This window comes from Antrostomus carolinensis, unplaced genomic scaffold (assembly GCF_000700745.2).
Source record: "Antrostomus carolinensis isolate BGI_N321 unplaced genomic scaffold, ASM70074v2 scaffold11069, whole genome shotgun sequence".
In the NCBI taxonomy this organism is placed as follows: Eukaryota; Metazoa; Chordata; class Aves; order Caprimulgiformes; family Caprimulgidae; genus Antrostomus; species Antrostomus carolinensis.
In genome coordinates this window covers 908-12693 of record NW_010339260.1, presented here as the reverse complement: position 1 = coordinate 12693, position 11786 = coordinate 908, and the positions used below count along the sequence as shown (strand labels likewise).

At 35.2% G+C, this 11786-nt stretch overlaps 1 protein-coding gene across 1 annotated transcript in view; it reads right to left on the bottom strand.

Moving 5' to 3' along the window:
- The window catches only part of SCYL2 (SCY1 like pseudokinase 2), a gene marked incomplete at its 3' end in the record, with an annotated part of 24441 nt that extends 16498 nt beyond the window's left edge, over positions 1–7943 (bottom strand). The window contains exons 1-2 of the mRNA XM_029086946.1: positions 7767–7943; positions 817–974 (exon numbers count right to left, since the gene is read on the bottom strand). Of these exons, the coding sequence (XP_028942779.1) occupies positions 817–974; positions 7767–7943 (335 nt within the window). The remainder of the gene's footprint in view (positions 1–816; positions 975–7766) is intronic.
- Positions 7944–11786: the final 3843 nt, after the last annotated feature.

The following is an 11786-nucleotide window of genomic DNA, read 5'->3' as shown; positions in this document are numbered from 1 at the left end:
GCAGTATTCTCAGCTCCTAGAAGTCTGTACATTTGGAAAAATGCAGGTTAACAGACACAACCAAAACATAGAAGTTTGAAAGGTAATGTACATTAATCTTTATTAGGCCACCATTTAGAAAAACTACTTTGGAAAAAAAAATAAATCTAAAACCTTAATGATCTTCCTCAGTAGGATCAGGATCAGTGTTCCATTTAAACATGAAAGCTCTATTTTATGTGTTAGATTTTAGTGTGCTGTTATCACTACAGTTGAATAAGTCTGTAAGACTAACCCATTATTGTGCCCAGTGACCAAACTTACTTATATAAATCAAATAAGACCTAGAAAAAACACACTAAATTTTTTCTCCTTCAATTGGCATTTGAGGACCTTTTAAACACATATGTGGCCACAACACGTACAATTTACCAAACTTCTCCAATCTCACATACACTAAGTATATATGTCTCATAAATGGAAAAAAAAAAAATGAACAACCTTTTGAAAGAAAATAATTTTTAAGGGAGTTCTTTAAAAGTGAAATTAATTGAACTACCAAATTTTCATGCTGTAAGGGTCATGTGTAGCCTTATAACTGCAACTGGACTAAGATCATGCAATAGATTATTAATTAGATTCACTAGATTCACAATAGAAATGCATCCTCTGGCTTGGGGGGAAAAAAAAATCTGACAAAGTGGATACCATTCTCACATGAGTAAATACAGCAAACTTGAATCTCATCAGATGTACGTGTCAAATGTTCCAGATATTTTCTGTCTAAAAACAAAACAACGCTTAAGAAAGCCTGTTCTCAACTTTGCTTCAGCTTACCTGGATTCTTCCAATGGATGTTGAACAGTCAGTAGTCGAGGGTGTCGAAGCCTGGTTAGCTGTTGAACACCTCGTTTTAAAGAATCAATAATCTGATCCTTTTCAAATTTTTGATACTTGTCTATCAGCTTCTTATCAAAGACAAAAACAGCCACTTCCTAGAAATAAGCAACAACATTCACTCGGTATATAACATAGCCAAAAACCAAGCCTGTAACAAGTACATACACACACACACATTTTTTGAATCAACAGTACAATCTCACCAATGCCATAAGTTTTTTAATGTATACATATATATACATATTGTCATGACTTTGTCCCAGTCATAATCACACAGGTCACGGTATATATACATACACTACAACCACTGTCTACACAGTGACAAAGCAGAAGATCCATAGGGCAGAAATCAGATTGCTTTTAAGTAGATGAAAGCATTTATAGAATCTATGAACAATGAAAATATTCTGAGCATATAGGCATTCATTTGGCATTAAACACATCAAGCGGTGCTTTCCTAAACCAGACCCTGTCTCAGTGTTCTGCTCCACCATGATCTATATTAAACTAGACATTAATGAAAGATAATTTATACTCACAGCAGTAACCAATTAATCTCATTAGACCATTTGCATGATAAAACATTAAGAATTTTTTCATCCTTAAATGTGTAAAAAGAAGTCCCAGAAACGTGGTACATGTTAAAAATAGAGAAAATAGTTCTTCCAAGCAACCTCTTCAAATAGAGCGGGAGAAAATTAAGAAATTTATATGAGACTTTGAAATTACAGAAGTGGATGTGAAATAAAAAATCAGATTATATCACCATTTTGGAAGCCATTAAAGAGAAATAAATCAATTGAAGGAAAAAGGAAATAAAAACCTTATCATGAAACAGAGACTTTCTTATACTCCTACAACAGCATTATGAATAATAATCAAGGTTAGAAACCAGCAGAAAATAAGATGAAAATACAGTTTTCAGTCCCAAGAGGAAGTCTATGCTCTTCTCCTGCATGTTATATATCCATTATTCTAATTACAGCCTCACGGGAACAGTTACGTTATTGATTTTTTTTTTTAAAAAAAAAGACTTCTAGAAATAAGCTATATAAAAAAATAAATTGAGTCTAATACACACAAAAAATTGGCTTATATTTTTAACTGGTATCTATTTAATTAAGCCATTAGCAGGTGAAAATCTATAATTAACTCAAGTACACTTTTCCTGCTTCTATCCATATCTCCTTCAACTCTTAAGTGTGATGGATCAAACATTAACATTGACACAAGGCAGGGAAGAACCAATGACAGCAGATGGAAGACATACACTATACCCACTATTTATAAAATACACATTTTTGAGTACAAAATGTGAATGTGTTGAGCAGTACGTAACCAGTAACAAAATTTCAAACTAATACAGCACTTCTGAAAGCACTTCTGTTTAATGACAAGTCAAAAGAATCAGAAAGTGGATATTTGAATTGAACAACATGGGACATCAGCTATGGTTTAAATATTTTATGATAGCTATAAGTAAGTTCTACTGGTGCTTGCTGCAACCCTGCATGGTTTGTTTGAAGTTTGACAGAACTTTTACATATCCAAAATTAGCTCACATTTAACTATGCGTATGAAATTGTAGTATTCTAGGTATGAAAATGATTGCTATCACATTGATTTTGTAAAATCAGTTATTGTGGAGCGTCAAGAATCAAAATAGTTTGAGCTGTGTGACCACCTGCTTTCAATACCACAATTTTCATGTACTATGTCTGATACAAGAAAGCATACAACCACCGCTGCTCATGGACACTAAAATGTTAAATGTGTTCTTATAATAATTCAAAATATGACATTCTGAAATTCAATTCCATAATCAACATTGATTTTTATATGCATAAAGACTCATAAGTCACCAGATGTACAGAAGGATGAAGAGAGCTGAGTCACGGGCATAGAACACATACTCAATGCACAAAAATGACTGAAACCATATAGTATGCTTGGGAACATTTAAAAGTGATCATGGTTTTATGCTGCAGGAACCAAATAACCCTGTCAAATTTTGACCATGAACACATTATTTCTCTTTTCCCTTTTCTGTTTTACAAGAGCTGATATTCAACCCCAAAAAAGAGGGCTACTGATTGCAGCCAGTAGAGATTCCATTTCCTCTAATGACTTTCATGGACACTAAATGAGATGGAAGCCTGTAAACGCTTACATAGTTACTCCTTCTTTCCACAGAAAGCTCTAGGGGAGCTTGATTTTTAAACTTCGAGCGTAGCTGCCTCCTGCAGATGACTACTTGTAATTAATGCTGCAGTTGTGTCATAATTCCAACTTTGTGATATAAAAATGAATGTAACACAAAAAGACTAAAATAAATATGACTGCCCTCCACAAAGAAAGTGAAAAAGCAGAGAAAAAACAACCCTTGTCTTTAACAACACAAATTTTAATTCATTATGTGATAAGTATACACACTTTGCTCAACATGCTCTTGTCTCAACACAGTACACTGGTATTGCTACTGCTACTTAGGAAGTATGAAAAGTACAGAGGGGACTAGCCCCTCGAGAGATCCACATTTAAATCTCAGTTCTGTGCACAAGCATGAGCTAGTTCACACCTTTTGTCTCACTTCCCACATGTTTAAGCTTAGTGCTTTACTTCAAAGTGGTTAAATAAAGCTCAATGATTACATTGAGACAGTTGCATGTTATGATGTGTGCCATCTAAGTATTTACCAGGATTAAGACTTTGGAGGAAACATCTGTTGTTACTGCTAAGAGTTTAGAATTTTTCAAATGACCCACCGAAAAGATCAGAGTTCAAGTTCTACAGTGCCTTTGCCAAGGAATTAAATGTCACCTGTGCAAACAGGAGTAAGCATTGTCCACAACATGCAAGACACAAGATGTGGTTTAACTGGGCTATAATCACATTAACTCATCTAGAACACTTTTAGACACTGAACAGAAAAGTGTAAATCAGTTCTCTTTGATTGTGCTTGCGTATTTCAGTGGAATCTTGCAGAATGTTGTCCCAAAGAACTGGTATTCACTAATATCCCTTCATAAAGGTTCTATATCCTTGTAGTTTTAATAACAAATGCCCCTATTTCCTTTTTCTAGCTTCTTTGGGCAATCCTCTATTGTACTGGGTCTGGCTGACATGAAGTTAACTTTCTTCATAGCATCCCATACTAAGCTGTGTTTTAGATTTGTAGTTAAAACAGTGTTGATAACACACCAATGTTTTTGCTTTTCCTCAACTGTTTTTGCCAGGGTCAAGGCTTTCTCTTTTTCCTACTCTGCCCCTACAGTGCGTAGGCTGCAGGTACGCAGAAGACTGGGATGGGACATGGCTGGGACAGGTAACCCAAACTGGCCAAAGGGCTATTCCTTATCATATAACGTCATGCTTAGTGATGAAAAATAGGGTAAAGTAAGAAGGAGGGGGTTCTGGCTTCCAAAGTGGTTGTTGTTTGGAGACAAGCTGAGTATCTGTCTGCCTGTGGGATGTGGCAAGCAATTTCATTTGCTTTGTTTTGTTTTTTCCACCCCTCTTCTTTCACCTATTAAACTGTCTGGACCTTGACCTGTGAGTTTTCCTGCTTTTCTTCTTCCTATTTTTTGTCCCCATCCTGCTGGGGTGAAGTGAGTGAGCAGTTGTGTGGGTGCTTAGTTGCTGGTTGGGGTCAACTCACCAACCCTCACCACACCTTGCAATCCTGTATTCCTTATGAAACACACACCAGTTTGAAATGCACACTGACAGTTTAAAACATGTGTCCACATAAATACCTTATAAACCAAAGAAGGCAAAAATCTTGTTCCTACCTTAGCCAATGCAACTGCTAAAAAAAAAAAAAAAAGAAAGGAGGGAAGGGGGGAAGGAGGAAAAGAGAGAGAGAAATAATTCTCAGACCTTAAGAAAGCAGGTAGTCAAAATTAAAAGCAAGTCCTTCCCTATTCTCATGCAAAGAAAAAGAAGTAATGCTGATGTCCATCAACAAAGGCCACAACCAAAGGAAAGATATGTAGACAGTACACCTATCCTTGGTGCTTCTTAGCAAGCTCCGCCACATCACTTCCATTCTAGCTCCTGATATCCTCTGCCCTTAACCAGAAAAAAGCAACCAGGCAAACAAGGTATGTCATGCTTTCTCTCCTGCCCCTAAAAGGAAGGCAAGAATTCAGAAACACACTGTGTTTGTGTGTTGGAAAAGATACCAACAAAACTATAAAGTATTTTTCAATTAAAGACTAAAAGCTGTGGATAATGGAATAGCAATATCTCTTCCTAGTCATCTTAATGCATACTGACAAAGCATGTTAACAATACCTGTAAAACATTCGAGCACTACAGTGATGAATGCTACAGAAACTCAAATCCTTCTTTTTTCAATGATATTTTGAATACTGTGGAGTAATAATGCCAGAGAATAAGCACAGAACAATAAGGAAGAAAAAAGGAAAAAAAAAAAAAAACCAACAACAAAAACCCACAAAATATTGAATAACTGAAGTTCATCATCTATCCTGTGAACTGAATGATGTAGTCCTCTCATGGAAAACAAATTAAATGTAATCATGTTAAAGACTAAGTCATGAACATAATAGCAAAGGACATTTTAAGGTATCAGTCAGAATGCTTGATTTTAGAAAGTTCATGTTTGCTTTCCCTTTCATTTTTGCTCTCTATTTTACCCATATGCACTCATTCATTTCTTAAATGAATAATCAAACTTAACTCAATATGCAAATACATGATGTTTTACCAAAGCCTCCCACTATGCAAAACAAAATAGTCTCTGAACTAAAATACTAGAAAGCATTCCAATATTACTCTGGTCTTTTGCCAGAAAAAGATTTTCCTCCAGCTTTCAGGGGTTTTATTTTTAGAAGTTTGCCAATGTTTTTTTATAACCATACTTTCCTATCAATTTGTTTCAGTCATAAGGTATACAATACAACTATTGCAGTTTTTAAATGAATAAGCCTTTAAAATTTGAAAAGTAGGAAGCTTTAATTTCAAAGCTATTGTATGCACAGCCAAAACAACAGAAAGTTGACTTACCTAGCATTACTATATTTAGTACTACCACAATAGAAGTTAAACATGACTACAGTAGTTTTGAAGCACAAACCTTTATCTCTTTAATTCTGCTAGCTTTCACGACTGAGTGGCCAACAAGAACATTAAGTGAACTTACCCTATCTATTTGCTTATGATTGCACTTTCTAAGCAGAAAAGTTTTACTTTGCAAAGGCAAACTGAATGTTGACATGATGTTACCTAACTGGTAATATTAATACAGAATGGTAATTGCATGTCAAATCACCAGCCAACTAAAATTCCCTGCAGTACAACTACTGCTGTATTTTTAATGACTAATGATGGCACACAAATGTACAGGTGTTTGTCAGGGTTTACAGAGATACCGCAGGATCACATGTGGTAACACCTGAACTAAAACTCTGCAAAGTCAGTGGTTAGAACACCCATTCAAAACTTGAAAAACATGATCTACTGGAACAAAGTTACATACATTCTGTCAATTAGGCAGTAAAAGAAACTTGCTACAACACAGTGACAGAAACTTGCTACAACTCTCCAGACCCTCAAAGCTACACCTGCTCAAATGCTAATTGGGCACAGAGCCTGTATAAAACCTATCAAAACTACCATGCTTTCAATGTTATCACTTCTTTGTATAGTTGAATAAGACAAAAAAAAACAAAACAAAAACAAAAACAAACCCCATTTGGTACATTTGGTAAATTCAGTAAATACCAGACATATAGAGTTCTGCAACAGCTAGGTAGATGCTTGACAATATGGCAAAAGTACCTGCTTAACATTATTCAGATTCTGTCATAATCAGATCACACTTTCTCCACAGATTATTTATTCTGCTTAGTATAATTCTTCTCTGTTTGCTACAGTTTATTTTCCTACCATCTAATAGATTGCATATATGTTTTCCAAAGTACATCTGTAGCAAGCTGATTCATTGCCTAAGTGACTTCACAGCACTTCAGCATCAAGTTTAAATTAAGGCTGTAACTTACTAACTCTTCTATTTACTCACTGAAAATTCTACTTTCTCTCCAAGTTTGAAAAAAGATATTTCACATTTGTATAAAAAAATCATTTTCTATAATAGCAGTTCTTAAACTCTGTTTCTGGCAAACCTTCTTCCAAAGTTACACTCCCACTTTCAATCACACGTGTGACTTTAAGTGAGTCAACAGTTTATATACTAGTGCTCTATATCCTAATCACAGAATCACAGAATGTTAGGGATTGGAATGGACCTCAATAGATCATCTAGTCCAATCCCCCTGCCAGAGCACTAATACTTTAAGGAAACTAAAAGGGAACAATACTGACTTGAAAGCAGCACAGGGAAGGCACAACTCACTTCCTCCACAACCTCCTCTTCTATCCCATGCCTTCCTGTTACTGTGTCTCATGACTTAGTATTTCTAACCCCTCAACTTCTGTATGGCAGCTGAACAAAAAACTACGGTCTCTTGCTGAGAAGAAATGATGGCACACTTCATGATTATTTTAAACTGTAAAAAGCCAGTAATGCTGCCAAAAAAAGCTACAAACTTTTTTGCAAACTAGGGAACCGATTAATGTTAAAACAAACTTCTTCATTCTTGTCAGATCAGTTTTAACTCAGAGTAATTCTTGATCTTGGTCTTGAATTGTATGCTATGAATACAGAACCACTTCGTTCTCCAGCAGTGAAGGGTAAAAGCTGAGATTATTAATGTTGAGTTCTTTGTTTTATTTTACTTAAAGTACTACCCTTAGCATTAGTCTGCCCAGTTGGATTTTGGTTTTAAACGCCACTTACCAGATGCTACCTATCAGTCTGTTATCTAATGCTTATAAACTTAGGTCTTTACTTGACAACCCACCTGTTTTGTTGATTTTTTGGTTCCATTAAATATCTTCCAAGCAAGACCATTACCACCACTGGCAATATGACGGCCAACATCAAATTCCCTGGTAACAGGATTTCCCATGACTGCACTGGTGACATCAGCCGTTACCTTTGTAACGGTACTCTTCAATTTATTCAGCATGGACTCCATTGTCTCAACTGTGCATCAGAGTATTACCCTATGAAGACAAGAAAAAAACAGACCTCTTACAATTTCTGTTAACATAAGACACCTGTTAAAAACTAACATCCAACTAAGGATCAAATAGGATACAGGAGTAACCCACAAAAAGAATGAATTATATAAACTGAACTATAACTTCCAGGGCTTTGCAGTTATACATATCCACACTGCATACAAATATCTGTGTGTGCATGCCTGGGGACTGTATGTCATTGCTTCTACTCCTCCTCAAAAACTTCTGAAGCTCTTGATCATTCTTCATTAGACATAACAAAGCAATTAAGGACTCAGAAATTGACCATTTCTTGAAAACAGGTAACTGAATAAAGTAGAGAATCTATAAACTGCTGCCATGAAGGGAAAGGGTCACACTTTGTATATCAATATCTATCAACAAAGAAAACCAAATCTGACAGAAACCAGGCTCCTTTAATTTCACTGCTCATGGAACTTCACATTTTCTGGAGGGAAGGATTGTTTAAGATCCCAGACCAGCAAAAGAACAGATATGTATTATACAGAAGACAAGTAAAAAGTGTTCTTTCCTACACTGTGTCTGTCAAAATACAAGCTCAAAATTCAGTATTTTACCCATCAGATTGCTGACATTACTATTTGCATCATCTAAGTATTAATGAGCTTAAGTATTAATCAGTTGCTGCAGGTGAAGGAAATAAGATGTCATCTTTTTTATGCTTTATTTTAACAACACTGTACAAGGAAGTTTTTCACATCGCCTTGCAAATTCAAGAGCTAAAAGACAGTGGCAGCTAATAATTTAGTTCATCTTGTCCTGTACTGGACAATTCCACAGTTTCAGAAACTGTAATAATCTGACTTGCCTACTCTGCCAGACACAAGTTCTGGATCTTATGTCCCATTTATACAATTGTCTCTCTGATAATGGATACACAAGAAAGAATGAAGACAGGAAAGAAACAGTGAAAAACAGAGACAGACATTCATCTTCCTTATCAGTGTGAGCAAAGATGGAGAGAGAATGCAAGAAGAATCAGTATTATGTGGTATATTCAAATGCAATATTTAAAGATCTTTCTTCGTGCTCTCTTTCAAGTAAGGTGCAAAGAGTACTAATTTCTTCAACCCAGAGTAAAATAAACCTAAGACAACACATCAGCAAATGTAGTAAAATCTGCAGAAACACTATTTTAATTTATGGCCTTATTTGCCATATACTCAACTCACTGGCATATAATTTGTGTAAAACTACTTATTTGAAAAGTAGAGGATGTCATTTGTATTCAAATGGAAGAGACAAGATTCTGGTGTGATAAAGATGATGTTTGTCATGGTAACAAGGACAAAAGAAGCAGAAGGCACTAACAAATAATCTACTGAGCACTGAGACTAATCAGCCCCAATATCCTTCTGATCTGATGTGAGGTGCTTGCTTGTATGAATTAAAGCTCTTCCCATTGTCTTATATACATTTATAAGCCAACGATCTGGTCTACATAAATTATCTGGTGTCTATTAGTATATCCATTTATGCCACACTTTATGCATATTCAAGGCATAGAAGGAGTTTGTTTCCTTTTCACAGCTCCTTAATCTCACAAAACCTGTAGCAACTTATTTTTGACATCTGTATATCTCAGTCAAACTTGAATGAAATCAATCATACTAAATTATTTGCACATGCACATCTTCTCCTGGTACTATAGATCTGATTCTATTAGAAATCAGGACAAATAAACTGATTAGGATTAAATTGGAAAGATAGACTTGTTTTCTAAAAGTAATAAACTTACTAAACAAAACTTCTTAAAAAGTTATATGAGTTACTGAACAATTCACTCCAGTGTAGACATGTATAACAATAAACCTAGCTCTAAGCAAACTCTAGCACAGTTCTGGAAGCAACACAGCTAAGCTGCTCTATCTTGACTGTTGTTGCAGTTATATCCCATCTTCAGTACTTTTCCACAGTGAAGTGTAAAATACACTAATGCTGCAGCTCCATAGATATTTCTCCAATTTCCATGTCAGCTGAGTGACACAACTTTTTGCTACTAAAGGGAGAATGAAACTAGGAGTTTTAAGAAAATACAAAAAAAAAAGAAAAAAAAAAGGTATCCATCTGCACACATCTTGAATACTCAGCTTTAAAATCAGAAATAGTAGTTATGGCTTCAACTACTCAGGACTGCTCAGGAGCAGAACCAGATATGACTGCAAGCACATTCAGAGTGGACTTAGTCTTAATTATGAGGACTGTGAGTTACAGAGATGAGAAGCTGAGGCTGAATACAATGAGATAATCTTAAGAATAATTATGTACTTGCTTGGTATGCATTAAGTGTTTTGTTGATAACATGGAACTCCTTTATTAAGTAATTTTATTACAATATATGACTTTTTATTACAAAATATTAATTTTACTTTATGAATTTTCTATGGAAATATGCATGCAATTCTTAACTGTGCAGCCCAAGATGAAACAGCTATTAGACATTAGCTAATATCCCTGTATAAAGGATTTCTTAATTAATCTGATAAATAGGTAGAAACAACAGTCATGGAGTATTCTGAATAGGAGTGGTAAATATTTCCAGCTCTCAGAGATTTTATTCTGCAGCTATTCCATGGGGCAAACTCTATATGCTAAAGGACTATAAAATCAATTCTAAGGAGTTTAAGATAACCACAAATCTAATTTATTTGTTTTTAAATCTTGTGCTTTTACATTGTTTCATTCACTTTCAGCCATCAAACCTTCTCTAGTATCAGTGCAACACAATCTTCTGTTATATTTCTCAAAACTAGAGACACGTTGCAAAATTAATTGCAGAGGTAGTATGAAGAAAATGCATGTGCACACACATGTTCAAATTCCTTTGGATAAGCTGGAAAGAAAGCTTTCCAGCTTTCCAGCTGGAAAGGAAGCTTTCCACCCACATGTTCAAATTCCTTTGGATAAGCTGGAATGGAAGCTTCTCTATACAGATGGTGGGAAAATGGTGTAGTATTGATTAAAGCAGAAGTGCTCACTGCTGTGGGTGAAAGACTAACTGCAGTGAGAAGCCTGGGAAAGCCACTAGGTGAGAATGTTAACAGCATTCCAGTGTCTGAAGGGTTAGGATTTAAAAAAGCAAGCCTGGTAGGCCCTGTCCAACCTGTTCCTCTCCAGGCTGACAGTATGCAAACTACTGTTTAATTTAGCTACTGAGTAAGGAGTACTGAGAAACTTACTTCCCAATAAGCAGCTTGAGTTTTAAGTGTATGTCCATCTAACACTATAAAATTTGCAGAAATCCTCATGTCAACATTTGAACTGCAATCTAAAATTGCATATTTCTTTTGTTTTAATACAATGATTGTTATTACCAACTTCAGTATTACCAACTTCAGTAAAAACTCAACATATGACAACAGGAACAATGTGCCTAGAAAACCCATGCCAAAAAACCATCTCTATTTTGGGTAGTACCTATAACACCACAAATCATGATGACATTAATCATATCTGAAATATGCAACTTTAGTTCTCAACTGCACAAAAACTGGTTTCTTCAGCTTTTTTAAGATTGTACTACTATTTATAGGAAAATTAACAACCATGGGACAATAAAGCAAGTCAGTCACCCACAATGAAACTTACATTTCAAGTTAAAAGGTAATAAATGAGAAAAGTACAAGATTTTAAGAGTAACAGTGTACAAACAAGGAACACAGGACATGTAGTAAATGTTTAAGAACTACAATTTCTTCCTGTGTGAATTTAACAGGTAATATTAATGCTACTGATATGAAGTCCATGAAACCTGGAACTAATCCTAAAAAGAAACT